Below are 18522 nucleotides of genomic sequence, written 5' to 3'. Positions count from 1 at the left end.
CCTAGGGATAGTTGCACTTTCAGCATCCAGGTTCCGCTATTGGTTATTGACCGGAGACGTGTCTCGATCATGTCTACATAGTTCTCGAACCCGTAGGGTCCGCACGCTTAAAGTTCGGTGATGATCGGTATTATGAGTTTTGTGTTTTGATGTATCGAAGGTAGTTCGGAGTCCCGGATGTGATCACGGACATGACGAGGAGTCTCTAAATGGTCGAGACGTAAAGATCAATATATTGGACGACTATGCTCGGACACCGGAAAGGTTCTGGAAGGTTTCAGACATATATCGGAGTACCGGGGGTTACCGGAACCCTCCCGGGGGCTTAATGGGCCTACATGAGCCTTAGTGGAAATAGAGGGCAGCAAGGGGAGTGTGGGGCGCGCCCCCCAAGGCCCAAACCAAATTGGTTTAGGGCAAGGGGGGCCGGCCCCCTCTTTCCTTCTCCTCCTCTCCCTTTCCTTCCCCCTCTCCTACTCCTACTAGGAATAGGAGGAGTCCTACTCCCACTAGGAGTAGGACTCCCCCTTGGCGCGCCTCTCCCTGGCCGGCCGCCTCCTCCCCCTTGCTCCTTTATATATGGGGGCAGGGGGGACCCCATACACACACAATTGATCATTGATCCCTTAACCGTGTGCGGTGCCCCCCTCCGCCACGCCTCTCCCTGGCCGGCCGCCTCCTCCCCCTTGCTCCTTTATATACGGGGGCAGGGGGGACCCCATACACACACAATTGATCATTGATCCCTTAACCGTGTGCGGTGCCCCCCTCCACCATAATCCACCTCGATCATACCGTAGCAGTGCTTAGGCGAAGCCCTGCGTCAGTAGCATCATCATCACCATCACCACGCCGTCGTGCTGACGAAAGTCTCCTGTGAAGCTTTGCTGGATCGAAGCTCGCGGGACGTCATTGAGTTGAACGTGTGCAGAACTCGGAGGTGCCGTGCGTTCGGTACTTGGATCGGTCGGATCATGAAGACGTACGGCTACATCAACCGCGTTGTGCTAACGCTTCAGCATTCGGTCTACGAGGGTACGTAGACACACTCTCCCCTATCGTTGCTATGCATCACCATGATCCTGTGTGTGCGTAGGAATTTTTTTGAAATTACTACGTTCCCCAACACTTATCACCCATTTGACAGCACACAACACACACACACAACACACTATGATCAACAGCAGCAAAAATATAGCAAGGACAAAGCAAAAAACAACACAAAGAACAGGCATATCATAATCTACTAGGCATAAGTTTAAAACAGCAGGGCATCCCATTCCCCTGCTGAACCCCAGGTTGCTGCTCCCTGGGCAAAATATTCACATGTTCACAGCAAAACAGACGTTCAAACTTAAAAGTTCACTCCTAAACTACTATGGATCAGACTTGATAGACGAACTAGAGGGCCTGAGTGATGTCACCGACGCAGCTGTGCTTCGAGCACCAGCCCGTGCAGATGTTGGAGGTGTTGGCGTTGAAGATCTGCACCTTCAGCCCCAGGCCGAAGAGCTTGAAGACAATAAAGTCGTCGAGGACGATCTTGTGCCGGCAGCAGAAGTACCCCTAGTCGTGCCCCAGCACCATGTGCCCCCTGAACATCTGCACCTGGACCCAAAACTCGCACCACTTGTTGGCGGAGGGCTGGCGATGCGAGGAGGGCCGCTGACCGGCCATTGCTTCATCACCGACTTGAATTTACGCGAGATGATGAGCATGTCGATGTCCTCCCGGTCAATGATCTGCACGTAGCAGGTTCCCGTGCACCCTCCTCATGGCTGTTCCTCGGCCTCCTGCTAGTGCCCAGCGACATCCTCTTGTAGTCCACCCTGCCAGGGAGCACCACCCTCTTTCAACCACCGGTTAGTGGGGATGAGGTCCTCTGCCCCTCTATGCCGCCGACGACCTGCGCACCACCACCGACTCTGTCCCACTCCGTCTTCATTATCTTGTCAACAAGATGGACATCAGTTAGCAACATATGACACATGATCGTAGCTAACAAGTAGGACATCATCTGTGCTGACTGAACACAACTTACAGTGATCACTACTAACGCATGATCAGTGCTTACAGTTATCAGATCAAGCCACCACTCACATGTCCTACTTGCACCTACTACTTTTGGCATTCAGATATGTCCTACTTGCATGCTACATGCACTCACGTACCCTAGCAAGAACAACAAGAGGAGGACTAAGAACTAATAACAGCAGCAAGAACAATAACATATACACTAGTAACAACACTAATAACTAACAATGTGGTAGTATAAAGATACAATGTGTGACTACAAACTAATAATTTGGCAGTACAAAGTAACAATGTGGCACTAAAATGATGCAAACTAACACTGCATTATGAACAATCTAGCCACGTGGGATGAACAAAGTACGCATGCACTCTGGTTCATCCCCAAAATAGTGGGTTCTGATTGAATTCAGTCGTATCCAGTCGAATCGAATCGAATCCGCTCGAATATACTGTCCACAATATAATCTAACACACTTAGAGCTACCCTAAGAACCCTAAGTACGAAGCAAAGGGAGATTTGAGAGCTTACAGTTGGGGGTGCCAGTGTAGCGTACGCCGACCGTGGCAAAAAACCCAGCGGGAATAGGGGTGCTGGCGCCGCCGATGAAGAGGACCCAACCATTTTGAGGGCCGTGGACGTGCACCTCGTCCCGCGCCGACTCGAATTCGAAGATGACGCCGACGTCCTGGAGCTCCCCTCCCCTTGCACTGGACGCATAGAAGAAAACCTTCGTATGGGGGTAAAAATTCCTCCATAAGAGGGGCCTGCAAAGGACGACGCCGATAGGTATTGGATCCCCGCCAGGTTTGAGCCGAAGGAGAGGACCACCGACTCTGGTGGCGGAGCCAGAGCGATCAGCGCCGGCGCTGCATTGGCCTGGAGTGGCGACATGCTACAGAAAGGGGAGGGAGCTCGCAGTGCCGCCGCCAGATCCACTCCGGCTGCAGAGAGGCTGGCAATCCACCTCTCTTGGATGGGATTGCTGCCGACGATGGTTGGAGTGGGTGGGGCATGGTGAGATGGCGGCGTTGCCATCGGAGAAACTGAACGGGCGACGAGCTGAGAGAAAGGGAGTGGGTGTGAACTGCCGAGGGAGGTGACGGGAGGGGGCGTGGGGAGTTATGAGCCGTCGTGTCGTCTCCTGCACTTCCCTATGCGTGCAGGCGGTCGCCACGCGTGGCTCGAGCGAGCCTGGCTCGCAAAAAAGGCCGATTCAACCATTCCTCTAGAGCCATGCCTAGGCCTGCTTTGAGGTTCGTACGGCCCACAAATCGCATGTGAGTCAGGCAACCAAACGGGCAAAATTCTACCCGTGCGGGCCTGGCCCGACCTAATGTAACCTACCAACAAACACGTCTTATGTTGTTGCCAGCGCTTTCCCGGGCCGAAATTCATAGTTTAGTCATGACGGTAGTGCGACCAAAATACTACAAAAGTCTCCCAAATGGAATCTCTATCTCTACTGATAATAATGAGCAGTACTTCTTGCGGTCCGTCGCGCAATTTTGCAAAAAATCCCTGCATGTTCTGTGAATTAATGAGTAGTACACACTTTACCGCCGGTGACCATAAGTGGGTTGCTTATTCAAGTAAGGACAACATCCTAGCACCGGTCCTTCCACATAACAAAAGTAGACGCGAGTCAATGAATCGTGATGAATGTAACTAGACGGAATTCCTATGTGTCCTCAAGAACGCTTTGCTCACTATAAAATTGTTTGATATGTTACAAGAATCAATAATGCACAACAGAAAATCAAAACTGCTATTTCTTCTGTTCAGTGGGCTTTTGAAGCCAATCGGTTTAATTATCCATTAACCTGCCGCGGCTATCTGTATCATTGCTCATCCTTGAACCACTGCCGAATGATGTAGACGACGAAGGCAACACAAAACACTTCTGAACCAAGGCCGACCGGAATTTTGACCCACAACGAGGAAGCAAAAGCTTCCCGCACAAACAAATGCCAGAGTGCAAACCACATAGTGCTGAAGGCTGATCCTACAGTAGCGCCCACAAGAACCTGGTTCAGTGTGTGGAGACGCTGCGATATCCGTAGCCACGACTGCATGCACATAAGGGGGTTAAAGATTATAATGTGCTAAAGAATTCAAAGATTGTAACCCAAGAGTATGTCCTGCAATTTAGATGATTGAAGGTGAAAAAGTCTACCAAGCAGAAATTGACTAGAGTGAGCTAAAGAACTTAAAAGATTTAACCACAGAAGAGTATGGTCCTGCAATTGAGATGATTAAAGGTGAAAGAGTCTACCAAGTAGAAACTCTTACTAGATAGGAGGCCGATGCTATAGTTGTAGCCCCAATAATCATTGCCAGATAATTTGTCCCAAGCCAATAGAAGACTGCGTTGTAAAACAACCCATATAAGATAATTCACACATTCCTTTTCATTGAACAGGTGGACATTTGATTGCTAACGTCCATGGAGGTATTGTTACAAACTTTTAACTGACAAGCATCTAGTTTCTTTGTTTAGCACAAAACAGGCATATTATTCCTAGTTTAGTCTCCATTCATTGTGTTTACTAGAATAGAAAAGCTATGCGGCAAAAACTGAGGAAAAAAATAGTTACGGAGATACTGTGTGCCATGTTTAAAATGAACTAGGACCGATCTCCTGTCAGCATTTATGCTTCCGATGTTGCCAGGAGTATATACTGAGAAATAGTATGATGGTTTAATGAATCTAGAAAAGCTTACCTGAAAGAACTAGAAGTGTTGCAGCATAGAAAATGGATTGGGCATGGGATGATGGCATCCCAGGATCAGACCGCAAAGCTGGTGCCGGCCTTTCATGGTTGAGCAGTTTTTTAAGAACCGACGAAAGCATAGAGTTTGCTTGCGCACCCATCAAAGCCCACATAATTTCAGAATCACGCTTCCAAAGAGCCACAAAAGCAAAAGAACCAGCAACCAGCCATTTACTCTGGCACACAATGTTAAAATTTCAGTACAAGGTCCAGAATCCCAAGTAAATAGCAAAAGCTTTTCTCTTGAAGGTAAATAGCACATAGTTAATCATCTAAATTCCTCTCAGAAAAACTTATCAGATACAGTTGCACAAATCAGGCATTAGATGACTAAGATAGTCTACAACTAAACACAGTAAATGTGTATACAAAATAATAATCAAAAAAGGCTTCATAAATAATTATGTGTATAAAAAAACTAAAAAAAGCTTCATAAATAATGTTCACACAAGAACAACCTAGCTGGCGACATATATTGCAGTTAGACACCTACAATCAACTTAAAAAAAAGGTAACACCTACAATCAACTAAAAAAAAGGTAGACACCCACAATGATGCTACTAAAGCAATGCATATTCTCTTCAGAGATCAAATCAGAATATTCTAGCGTTTCAGTTCCTTTTTGATAAAGCCTCCTGCCTTTCAGCATGGCAGTGTTCCAACTTTCAATGATCAGAGCTCATTTTTTTTGAAGGCATCAGCACCGGGTCCGTAACTAAGCAAAGCTCATACTAATAAGTAAGACATACTCCCTCCGTCCCAAAATAAGTGTGGAGGGAGTATGAGATTCCGAAAAGGATCAACATATGTCATAGGAACATATACAAATTGCAGCTTCTTAGCAAAAACGAGCACTAACCATCCCATTCAGCGCCGCCTCGACGGGCGTCCACCGGGTTGCCGCCGCCTCCGCCCTCTGACCGGGCAACTTGTCACCTCCCAGCATCGCCTCCCCCTCCCCAGCAGAAACCCCAGGCTCCCGGGATGACCCACGCCCGACCATGGCCATCTCAGCCATGCACAAGACGAGCCACCGCGGCGACCTTGGCCGCCGGCTACGCGGAAGCGAGAGTAGCCGGTCTTTGCGCTGCGGGAGACGATTCAAGCGCACGGGCTCGACGCGCGGCCATGGGGCTGGTGGCGACAGGAGCATGGTTCTGCTGACCGCCAGCGTGGGAGCGCGGCGCGGGAGAGGCGGCGCTAATGCGGGGGGAGAGCATCTCGGCTATCCGAGGATTTTGACGGGAGGGGATTTCTCGGTTTGGCTGGATCGTGATGGTCCCCTTGGCGTTTTGGTCAATGCGTGCTTATTTGGTCGAAAATGTGGGATGGACTTTTTGTGGGCATTCGCGTTAGAGAAGCACGTGTTGTGCTACGTCCTGATCATAGTTTAGTCACGTATAGTGCGACCAAAATGTTGCAAAAATCCTCCGAAAGAAATGCAGAATAAATCTGAAAATGGGATTGCCAAATTTTAGTCTACTGAGACCTAGTCGATGCTATATTCATAAGATTTTACATGAAGATCCGTAAAATTTTTCTTTTAACTTTTATTTATTTATTTGCTATACCACTTGACTGAGACTTGATTAAGTTTTAGTCAACCGAGACCTAGCCACACCCATCTGAAGAAGCTACATATAGCATGACTTGGCACCGGTCTCCTAAAGACTCCCCAACTCTCTTTTGGACAATTCCAAGTGTTCTAAAAAGGACTTAATAATTTTGTCCCATTCACCCCCCCCCCCCCCCCCCCCCCCAATACCAATTGTAGGAACGAAGTATGTCTGTGGGGAGTGAATGCGAGATCTAAAATTTCTTTAAATCTCTCATAACCCAACAGCAAAACGAAGATTAATAGTGAACAGAGATCAAGAATTAACCACCGAACGAGAACTACAACGGCCATCGAGAATCAGTAACATGGTCAAGACATAATTCACAACATATAAACGAAAGTAAATAGAGTGAAGGAATGGCCAGTGGTGCTCGATGGCGACAAATATTTGGTAGACTAGTTCGCCCTTCTGCAAAAAGACTACGTCTGCTTGGAGGGGTTTGTGATTGAACATAGAAGATAAACTCTCTTCGTCCTATTTCTCCTTGACAACTGATTCGTTAACCAGTGCCGACCACTCATAGTAGATACTTGAAGCGATCTTCGAAACTTTACAGATTTTGTCTTTGTGAATCACAATTATTCTTAGTCATTGAAATAGTTGATACCTAACCATCTATAGAGTTCGCAGCTCTCAAGAATAATTGACGGAGCGTACTGGACTTAGATTCGAGTGATGTTAAACCACTGTTTATTTTTTCGGCTCTTGAGTTTTTATCTTAGTGGATTTTAAACTCAAATCACTCAGAGAGGGGTTGCTCACACAATCTTCTTCAAATCACATAGAGCTACCAACGGTGCACGTTGGATGGGATGAACTATTTATAGCCGCGGTCTTCTAGATGGGAAAAGACCATTTTGGACATGACCACTCGGCCAATGCCTAACCGACACGTAACCAACGTGCAGCTTTTTTAGCACAACGATGATATTACTTGTGGAGCACGTAATGCTAACTCCTCAGTCCGAATCAAATCTATCGCAGCGAAGAACTTCGTCTCTTCCTGACGAGTATAAATTCGGATCACAAAGAGATTTATCGCAACTCACATAGATTTTGGTTTAGCATTAGAGTACCGGAAGTTTCGAACACTATGCCCCTCTTAATAGTACGATGGTTCTATGACTCAAGAAAGGGAAGAAAAACAAAGAAATAAAATAATACGTCTTTTGTCGTCTTCCAACTTCTCGGCTGCAGTCAATTTCTTCGGACACATATCGAACCAATTGCTTTGTGTCAAAAAAAATTGGAGGGTCACTTTTGACAGGCATAACCCTCGGTGATAATCCTCGCTGCCTCGTAGGAGATTATCTTCGGAGTTTGTTCCAAACTCCACATGACTCTAGGGACTTGTCACTCCGTGTGCACTAGCAAACACATTAGTCCCACTGTTTATGTCAACAATCTCCACAACACAAGGAGGCAAATTATTGCACCAACAATCTCCCCCCTTTTTGGACGATTGTTGACAAAATAAATAATCATCGGAGTAAGGGTAGATAAGTGAATAGTATAAAACGAAAGTGAACAAGTTTTACTTGTCTTGAAGATAAATGGGCTTCCCCTAAATGTATCCATGGATATATGAGTTCATGTTCATGGTGAAGCGAAATTCATCAGATATGGAGCCATCAGTATTAACTCCCGCATGGAGGGCAAATGGTGTATATGTTCATATGATAAATCATTTAATTTTCAAAGGTCGAGTGCTTGGTGCGAGGAGGCCCAGAGTAATCACGAATCTTCTCAGCGTCCATGGTGAAGTGAAATTCATCATCAATGATAGCATCAATGTGGTTGACGGTGTCCTGGATATGGGGGGTACTAACCCAGCCGGCCCATTCTCCTCGGGTTGGGTCGGCAAGCTTTCATTCATGATCAATATGGACGCCGGAAGCTGTACGCAGGAGGCGTGATCAAGACTGCCTCCCCCAAAGACTTGACGTATACTCCAAGATCTCTGCCACCGCCTAGCTGTTAGGACATATTTCCCCCTAAGTGATTTTGGTGTGATTGATGACAATGTGTTTATGGACTAATTGTGTGCATTGAGTATTTCAGATAATCGAGCATATGGCAGAAGACGATTTGAGCCCCTTGGAGCTTCAGAGTGAAGACGGCTTTCTTTCCCGTATTTCATTTTCGATGGACTTGAGTTGTAGGAAAAACCATACTACCAAGAGGGGGTCCGCTTCGGAAACTTTTGGGTTGAATCATCATGTACACATTCATATTGCACCCTAGTCATCTTTCCGCTTTTATGGAGTTGTCCCTCTGTTCTGCAGAAAAGGTTGTGGAGAGCTGCCAGCGAAAGTACCACGAGCTAGTTCCGCTCATACCCCCGCCCTCTGCTCGGGTCCCTTTTTCGTGTCGGGTTCTATGGTAGTCCAGCGGTAGTCCCAGCAGAGCGAGCGGAAGTAGAAGCGGCAGTACCGCCTCTAAGCGGTAGTATCGCCCCTACCATCGATGCCACTGCTGCTTGGTGCTTTGCTCTCTCCTCAGGCCTTTGCTTTCCTCTGCAGTAGTTGGGAGCGGTAGTCCCGGCGCTAAGCGGTAGTACCGCCCACCATGGGCGGTAGTACCACTGTGGTCGTTCTACCATAGTCCTACCTATGCAATGTAGCATTACAACCCCAGCAGTAGTACCGCTGGGGAGAGCAGTAGTACCGCTCCGGCGGCACTATTGGCTCCTGGCCCAGTGCCATTGCACTTACTATCGGTGACTATCTCTTGGGAGGTAGTACCGCTCCTGGAGTGGTAGTGCCGCTTGTGTGCGGGCTGACGGTTGCATAACGGTTAGATTTGTTCCCCACTATATAAAGGGGGCCTTCTTCCCCAAGAAGACCTACCTCTTCCTCCCCAAACTCCATTGTTGCTCCAAAGCTCATTTTCGCCCGATCTCTCTCCCTAGCCAATCAAACTTGATGATTTTATAGGGATTGGTTGAGAAGGCCCCAATCTACACTTCCACCAAGAGAAATTTGATTGCCCCCACTAATCCCTTGTAGATCTTGTTACTCTTGGGTTTTTGAGCACCCTAAATGGTTGAGGTCACCTCGAAGCCACATTCCATTGTGGTGAAGCTTCGTGGTGTTGTTGGGAGCCTTCAATTCGGTTGTGGAGAGAGCCCCAACCTTTTTTGTAAAGGTCTGGTCGCCGCCTTCAAGGGCACCACCAGTGGAATCACAACATCTCGCATTGTGTGAGGGCATGAGGAGAATACAGTGGCCCTAGTGGCTTCTTGGGGAGCATCGTGCCTCCACATCGCTCCAATGGAGACTTACTTCCTCTCAAAGGGAAGGAACTTCGGTAACATATCCTCGTCTTCACCGTCTCCACTTATGGTTATCTCTTACCTTTACTTTGTGCAAGCTTTACTTGTGTTGTATCCTTTGTTTGCTTGTGTTCTTCGTGTTGCTAGTATCTTATAGGTTGCTCACCTAGTTGCACATCTAGATAACATATTTGTTGCTAACCCTAATTTTTTAAGAAAGGTTAAAAATTGGTAGTTGCCTATTCACCCCCTCTAGTCAACCATATCGATCCTTTCAATTGGTATCAGTGCCTCGTCTCTTTATTAAGGGTTTCACGACCCGTAGAGTATGGTTGACAGAGAGGAGGAGGTGTCAAGGCCGTGAAGTTGAACTCGGTCACTTGAGATGACTTAAATGAAGCTATGGCTTCACTTAAGACGTCTATGACGATCGAGGTCAAGTCCATGCTTAAAGAATTACTTGAGCGGTTGAAAACTTCTACCGATCTGTTGCTTGTGGTTAATCCCACCACATCGGAGTCGGAGGCCAATTCCGGCAAGGAAGCGGCTAAAGGCACTCAAACCACCTCCCCTCAAAACAAGAATGGGACGGGAACTTTTGCCTCGGTTCCCCCTCCCCCGGTCTATGGAGGACCGTGATACCTCTCCAACGTATCTATAATTTTTGATTGTTCCATGCTATTATATTATCTATTTTGGATGTTTAATGGGCTTTAATTTACCTTTTTATATTATTTTTGGGACTAACCTAGTGACCAAAGGCCCAATGCAAATTTCTGTTTTTTTGGTCTATTTCAGTGTTTCGCATAAAAGGAATATCAAACGGAATCCAAACGGAATGAAACCTTCGGGAGAGTTATTTTTGGAACAAACGCAATCCAGGAGACTAGGAGTGGACTTCAAGGAAGCATCGAGGAGGCCATGAGGCAGGGAGGCACGCCCAGGGGGGCAGGCGCGCCCCCACCCTCGTGGGCCCCTCGTGGCTCCCCTGACCGACGTCTTTCGCCTATATATACTCATATACCCCTAAAACATCCGAGAGCACCACGAAACCCTATGTCCACCGCCGCTACCTTCTGTACCCAAGAGATGCCATGTTGGGGCCTTTTCCGGAGCTCCGCCGGAGGGGGAATCGATCACGGAGGGCTTCTACATCAACACCATAGCCTCTCCGATGATGTGTGAGTAGTTTACCACAGACCTTTGGGTCCATAGTTATTAGCTAGATGGATTCTTCTCTCTCTTGGATCTCAATACAATGTTCTCCTCGATCTTCTTGGAGATCTATTCGATGTAATTCTTTTTGCGGTGTGTTTGTCGAGATCCGATGAATTGTGGGTTCATGATCAAGATTATCTATGAACAATATTTGATTCTTCTCTGAAATCTTTTATGTATGATTTGTTATCTTTGAAAGTCTCTTCGAATTATCAGTTTGGTTTGGCCTACTAGATTGATATTTCTTGCAATGGGAGAAGTGCTTAGCTTTGGGTTCAATCTTGATGTGTCCTTTCCCAATGACAGCAGGGGCAGCAAGGCATGTATTGTATTATTGCCATCGAGGATAAAAAGATGGGGTTTATATCATATTGCTTGAGTTTATCCCTCTACATCATGTCATCTTGCTTAATGCGTTACTCTGTTCTTATGAACTTAATACTCTAGATGCATGCTGGATAGCGGTTGATTTGTGGAGTAATAGTAGTAGATGCAGAATCGTTTCGGTCTACTTGTCGCGGACGTGATACCTATATACATGATCATGCCTAGATATTCTCATAATTATGCACTTTTTTATCAATTGCTCAACAGTAATTTGTTTACCCACCGTAATACTTATGATATCTTGAGAGAAGCCACTAGTGAAACCTATGGCCCCGAGTCTATTTTCCATCATATGAGTTTCCAATCTATTTTACTTTGCAATCTTTACTTTCAATCTATATCATAAAAACATCAAAAATATTTATCTTATTATCTCTATCAGATCTCACTTTTGCAAGTGGCCGTGAAGGGATTGACAACCCCTTTATCGCGTTGGTTGCAAGGTTCTTATTTGTTTGTGTAGGTGCGAGGCGACTTGCATGTAGTCTACTACTGGATTGATACCTTGGATCTCAAAAATTGAGGGAAATACTTATGCTACTTTGCTGCATCACCCTTTCCTCTTCAAGGGAAAACCAACGCAGTCCTCAAGAGGTAGCAAGAAGGATTTCTGGCACCGTTGCCGGGGAGGTTGCACCAAGTCAAGTCAAGATTTGATCTCCTAGCAACTAGCCATTTTTGGCGCCATTGCCGGGGAGATCTACGCACAAGTCAAGACATACCAAGTACCCATCACAAACTCTTATCCCTCGCATTACATTATTTGCCATTTGCCTCTCGTTTTCCTCTCCCCCACTTCACCCTTGCCGTTTTATTCGCCCTCTTTTCCATCCGCCCTCTTTTTTCCGTTCTCCTCTTTTTTCTTGCCTCCTGCTTGCTTGTGTTTTGGATTGTTTGCCGCGATGGATTTACCAAAAAGTGTTGATCCTCACCTTAGAAGATTGGAAGAAATTGAAAACAATGTTAGAAGTTTTATGTCCTTGCAGTTTGAGCATAATAATTTCTTCAGAAACGAGCTTAAAGAACAAAAAAGTTTTATGGGGTACATGAATAAAGAGCTCGATGATATGTCTAAAGAATTTTATGGTTTGAAATCTTAGTTCGCTCATCGTGAAAACTTAATAGCCCAAATTTCGGATAGGCAGGCAACCTTAGTTAATAAGATGGCCGCCAAACCGGAAGAACTAGACGATAATAAGGATGAAGATCTAAAAGTGATTGATGTGTCTCCTATTGAATCTTTGTTTTGCAATATGAATTTTGATAATGGTGGGACTGAAGATGAGTCAACTTTAGTTAAAAGGTGTCCCAATGATTCAGAGTTTTTAGATCTTGATGCAAAAATTGGTAAAAGTGGGATTGAAGAGGTCAAAACTTTACATAGCAATGAACCCACTATTTTGGATTTCAAGGAATTTAACTATGATAATTTTTCTTTAATAGATTGTATTTCCTTGTTGCAATCCGTGTCAAATTCTCCTCATGCTTATAGTCAAAATAAAGCTTTTACCAAACATATCATCGATGCTTTAATGCAATCTTATGAAGAAAAGCTTGAATTAGAAGTTTCTATCCCTAGAAAACTTTATGATGAGTGAGAACCTACTATTAAAATTAAGATTAAAGATAATGAATGCTATGCTTTATGTGATTTCGGTGCTAGTGTTTCCACGAGTCCAAAAACTTTGTGTGATGCGTTAGGTTTCTATGAATTTGATGATTGTTCTTTAAATTTGCATCTTGCGGATTCCACCATTAAGAAACCTATGGGAAGGATTAATGATGTTCTTATTGTTGCAAATAGGAATTATGTGCCCGTAGATTTCATTGTTCTTTACATTGATTGCAATCCTACATGACCTATTATTCTTGGTAGACCTTTTCTTAGAACGATTGGTGCAATTAATGATATGAAAGAAGGAAATATTAGATTCCAATTTCCGTTAAGGAAATGCATGAAACACTTTCTTAGAAATAAAATTAAATTACCTTATGAATCTATTATGAGAGCCACTTATGGATTGCATACCAAAGATGACAATATCTAGATCTATTCTTGTTTTTATGCCTAGCTAGGGGCGTTAAACGATAGTGCTTGTTGGGAGGCAACCCAATTTTATTTTTGTTTCTTGATTTTTGGTTCTGTTTAGTAATAAATAAATCATCTAGCTTCTGTTTAGATGTGGTTTTATGCTTTTAATTAGTGTTTGTGCCAAGTAGAACCTTTGGGAAGACTTGGGGGGAGTTTTTGCGATCTTGCTGTAAAAAACAAAAACTTTAGCGCTCACGAGATTTGCTGCCATTTTTTACTGCAGAGTGCGATTAGGTTGATTCTTTTTGAAGATGATTAATAGACAAATTACTCACGTCCACAAATTTATTTCAGATTTTTTGGGGTTACAGAAGTATTCGAAACCTACAGATTACTACAGTGTTTTTCGTGTGTTGTTTGCTTATTTTGATGAATCTATGGCTAGTATCGGGGGGTGTGAACCATAGAGAAGTTGGAATAAAGTAGGTTTAACACCAATATAAATAAAGAATGAGTTCATTATAGTACCTTAAGTGGTGGTTTGTTTTCTTATACTAACGGAGCTCATGAGATTTTCTGTTGAGTTTTGTGTTGTGAAGTTTTCAAGTTTTGGGTAAAGATTTGATGGATTATGGAATAAGGAGTGGCAAGAGCCTAAGCTTGGGGATGCCCAAGGCACCCCATGGTAAAAATTCAAGGACAAACAAAATGATTTATTTATTTATTTATTGTCTTCCTTATGAGTGGCGATCGGGGATGAGCGATGGTCTTTTCCTACCAATCTATCCCCCTAGGAGCATGTGCGTAGTACTTTGTTTCGATAACTAATAAATTTTTGCAATAAGTATGTGAGTTCTTTATGACTAATGTTGAGTCCATGGATTATACACACTCTCACCCTTCCACCATTGCTAGCCTCTTTAGTACCGCGCAACTTTTGCCGGTACCGTAAACCCACCATATACCTTCCTCAAAACAGCCACAATACCTACCTATTATGGCATTTCCATAGCCACCATACCTACCTATTATGGCATTTCCATAGCCATTCTGAGATTTATTGCCATGCAACTTACCACCGTTCCGTTTGTTATGACACGCTTCATCATTGTCATATTGCTTTGCATGATCATGTAGTTGACATCGTATTTGTGGCACAACCACCTTTATGATTCTTTCATATATTTCACTCATGAGTCATTGCACATCCCGACACCGCCGGAGGCATTCACATAGATTCATATTTTGTTCTAAGTATCGAGTTGTAAGTAAATAAAAGTGTGATGATCATCATTATTAGAGCATTATCCCATGTGAGGAAAGTATGATGGAGACTATGATTCCCCCATAAGTCGGGATGAGACTCCGGACGAAAATAAAAAAGGATAAAGGCCATAAAAAGAGAAGGCCCAAAAAAAAGGAGAAAAAAGAGAGAAAATGAGAGAAAAAGAGAGAAGGGACAATGTTACTATCCTTTTACCACACTTGTGCTTCAAAGTAGCACCATGATCTTCATGATAGAGAGTCTCTTATGTTGTCACTTTCATATACTAGTGGGAATTTTACAATATAGAACTTGGCTTGTATATTCCAATGATGGGCTTCCTCAAGATGCTCCAGGTCTTCGTGAGCAAGCAAGTTGGATGCACACCCACTTAGTTCTTTTGTTGAGCTTTTATACACTTATAGCTCTAGTGCATCCGTTGCATGGCAATCCCTACTCACTCACATTGATATCTATTGATGAGCATCTCCATAGCCCATTGATACGCCTAGTTGATGTGAGACTATCTTCTCCTTTTTGTCTTCTCCACAACCACCATTCTATTCCACCTATAGTGCTATGTCCATGGCTCATGCTCATGTATTGCGTGAAGATTGAAAAAGTTAGAGAACATCAAAAGTATGAAACAATTGCTTGGCTTGTCATCGGGGTTATGCATGATTTAAATATTTTGTGTGGTGAAGATGGAGCATAGCCAGACTATATGATTTTGTTGGGATAACTCTCTTTGGCCATGTTATTTTGAGAAGACATGATTGCTTTGTGAGTATGCTTGAAGTATTATCATTTTTATGTCAATATTAAACTTTTGCCTTGAATCTTTTGGATCTGAACATTCATGCCACAATAAAGAAAATTACATTAAGAATTATGCTAGGTAGCATTCCACATCAAAAATTCTATTTTTATCATTTACCTACTCGAGGACGAGCAAGAATTAAGCTTGGGGATGCTTGATACGTCTCCAACGTATCTATAATTTTCGATTGTTCCGTGCTATTATATTGTCTGTTTTGGATGTTTAATGGGCTTTAATTTACCTTTTTATATTATTTTTGGGACTAACCTACTAACCAAAGGCCCAGTGCAAATTGCTATTATTTTTTGCAATGGGAGAAGTGCTTAGCTTTGGGTTCAATCTTGCGGTGTCCTTTCCCAATGACAGCAGGGGCAGCAAGGCATGTATTGTATTGTTGCCATCGAGGATAAAAAGATGGGGTTTATATCATATTGCTTGAGTTTATCCCTCTACATCATGTCATCTTGCCTAATGCGTTACTCTGTTCTTATGAACTTAATACTCTAGATGCATGCTTTATAGCGGTCGATGTGTGGAGTAATAGTAGTAGATGCAGAATCGTTTCGGTCTACTTGTCGCGGACGTGATGCCTATATACATGATCATTGATACGTCTCCGTCGTATCTATAATTTTTGATTGTTCCATGCCAATATTCTACAACTTTCATATACTTTTGGCAACTTTTTATACTATTTTTGGGACTAACATATTGATCCAGTGCCTAGTATCAGTTCTTGTTTGTTGCATGTTTTTTGTTTCACAGAAAATCCATATCAAATGGAGTCCAAACGGGATGACGGAGATTTTTTTTGGAATATATGTGATTTTTGGGAAGAAGAATCAACGCGGGACGATGCCCTTCGTGCTTACTGATACGTCTCCAACGTATCTATAATTTTGGTTGCTCCATGCTATTATATTATATATTTTGGATGTTAATGGACTTATTTTTTACACTTTAATACTATTTTTTGGACTAACCTATTAATCGGAGGCCCAGCCCAAATTGCTGTTTTTTGCCTATTTTAGAGTTTCACCAAAAAGAAATATCAAACGGAGTCCAAATTATTCGCTTTTCTGTCAATTGCTCGACAGTAATTTGTTCACCCACCGTAATACTTATCCTTTATCGAGAGAAGCCACTAGTGAAACCTATGGCCCCCGGGTCTATTCTCCATCATACAAGTTTCCAATCTACTTTATTTTGCAATCTTTACTTTCAATCTATATCATAAAAATACCAAAAATATTTATCTTATTATTATCATCTCTATCAGATCTCACTCTTGCAAGTGGCCGTGAAGGGATTGACAACCCCTTTATCGCGTTGGTTGCGAGGTTCTTATTTGTTTGTGTAGGTACGAGGTGACTCGCGTGTGGTATCCTACTGGATTGATACCTTGGTTCTCAAAAACTGAGGGAAATACTTACGCTGCTTTACTGCATCACCCTTTCCTCTTCAAGGGAAAACCAACACAGTGCTCAAGAGGTAGCAAGAAGGATTTCTGGCGCCATTGCCGGGGAGATCTTTATCAAGTCAAGACATACCAAGTACCCATCACAACTCTTATCCTTTGCATTACATTATTTGCCATTTGCCTCTCGTTTTCCTCTCCCCCACTTCACCCTTGCCATTTTATTCGCCCTCTCTTTCCGTTCCCCTTCTCTTTTCCAATTTGCCTCTTTTGCCTGTTTCTTGTTTGCTTGTGTGTTGGATTGATTTCTTGTCACGATGGCTCAAGATAATACTAAATTGTGTGACTTTGCCAATACCAAAAATAATTATTTTATTAGCACTCCGATTGCTCCTCTTACCGATGCTGAATCTTGTGAAATTAATATTGCTTTGCTGAATCTTGTCATGAAAGATTTTTTTCTGGCCTTCCTAGTGAAGATGTCGCTACCCATCTAAACAACTTTTTTGATTTGTGTGATATGCAAAAGAAGAAAGATGTGGATAATGATATTGTTAAACTTAAGCTATTTCCGTTTTCGCTTAGAGATCGTGCTAAAGCTTGGTTTTCGTCTTTGCCTAAAAATAGTATTGATTCGTGGAATAAGTGCAAAGATGCTTTTATCTCTAAGTATTTTCCTCCCGCTAAGATCATCTCTCTTAGAAACGATATTATGAATTTTAAACAACTTGATCATGAACATGTTGCACAAACTTGTGAGAGGATGAAATTAATGATACGTAATTGCCCTACACATGGTTTGAATCTTTGGATGATTATACAAAATTTTATGCCGGATTGAACTTTGCTTCTAGAAATCTTTTAGATTCAGCCGCGGGAGGCACTTTTGTGGAAATCACTTTAGGAGAAGCTACCAAACTCCTAGATAATATTATGGTTAATTATTCTCAATGGCACACGGAAAGATCTACTAGTAAAAAGTGCATGCAATTGAAGAGATTAATGTTTTGAGTGGAAAGATGGATGAACTTATGAAATTGTTTGCTAATAAGAGTGCTCCTACTGATCCTAATGATATGCCTTTGTCTACTTTGATTGAGAATAATAATGAATCTATGGATGCGAATTTTGTTGGTAGGAATAATTTTGGTAACAACCCGTATAGAGGTAATTTTAATCCTAGGCCGTTTCCTAGTAATTACTGTAATAATTATGGTAATTCCTACAACAATTCTTATGGAAATTATAATAAGATGCCCTCTGATTTTGAATCTATTATTAAAGAATTTATTAGTTTGCAAAAGAGTTTCAATGCTTTGATTGAAGAAAAATTGCTTAAGATTGATGAGTTAGCTAGGAATGTGGATAGAATTTCTCTTGATGTTGATTCTTTGAAACTTAGATCTATTCCACCTAAGCATGATATCAATGAGTATCTCAAATCTATGAGAATTTCCATTGATGAGTGCAAAGAAAGAACCGCTAGGATGCGTGCTAAAAAGATTGCTTTGTGAAAGCGTGTTCTTCTAGTTTTCATGATAATAAGGATGAAGATCTAAAAGTAATTGATGTGTCCCCTATTAAATCCTTGTTTTGCAATATGAATCTTGATAATGATGGGACTGTAGATGAGTCAACTTTTGTTAGAAGGCGTCCCAAAAATTCAGAGTTTTTAGATCTTGAT

General features: G+C 43.0%; 1 protein-coding gene across 2 annotated transcripts; it reads right to left on the bottom strand.

The window, feature by feature from the left end:
• Positions 1 to 3681: 3681 nt before the first annotated feature.
• On the bottom strand, positions 3682 to 6068 carry LOC125512400 (lipid phosphate phosphatase epsilon 2, chloroplastic-like). 2 transcript variants are annotated; one of them, XM_048677494.1, is made up of 4 exons: positions 5667 to 6064; positions 4757 to 4982; positions 4325 to 4398; positions 3682 to 4101 (listed from the first exon to the last, which is right to left on the bottom strand). In XM_048677494.1, the coding sequence occupies exons 1-4, from the start codon at positions 5958 to 5960 to the stop codon at positions 3874 to 3876; spliced, it is 822 nt and encodes a 273-aa protein (XP_048533451.1). In that variant the 5' UTR covers positions 5961 to 6064; the 3' UTR covers positions 3682 to 3873. The 2 variants fall into 2 exon arrangements, with proteins under 2 accessions (XP_048533451.1, XP_048533452.1); XM_048677495.1 differs by lacking the exon at positions 4325 to 4398 and having other exon boundaries at positions 5667 to 6068.
• Between the last annotated feature and the right edge of the window lie 12454 nt (positions 6069 to 18522).

The sequence above is a fragment of the Triticum urartu genome, chromosome 6 (genome assembly GCF_003073215.2).
Source record: "Triticum urartu cultivar G1812 chromosome 6, Tu2.1, whole genome shotgun sequence".
Lineage (NCBI taxonomy): Eukaryota > Viridiplantae > Streptophyta > Magnoliopsida > Poales > Poaceae > Triticum > Triticum urartu.
The sequence above is the reverse complement of the archived record's forward strand: the minus strand, read 5'-3'. Positions and strand labels throughout refer to the sequence as shown.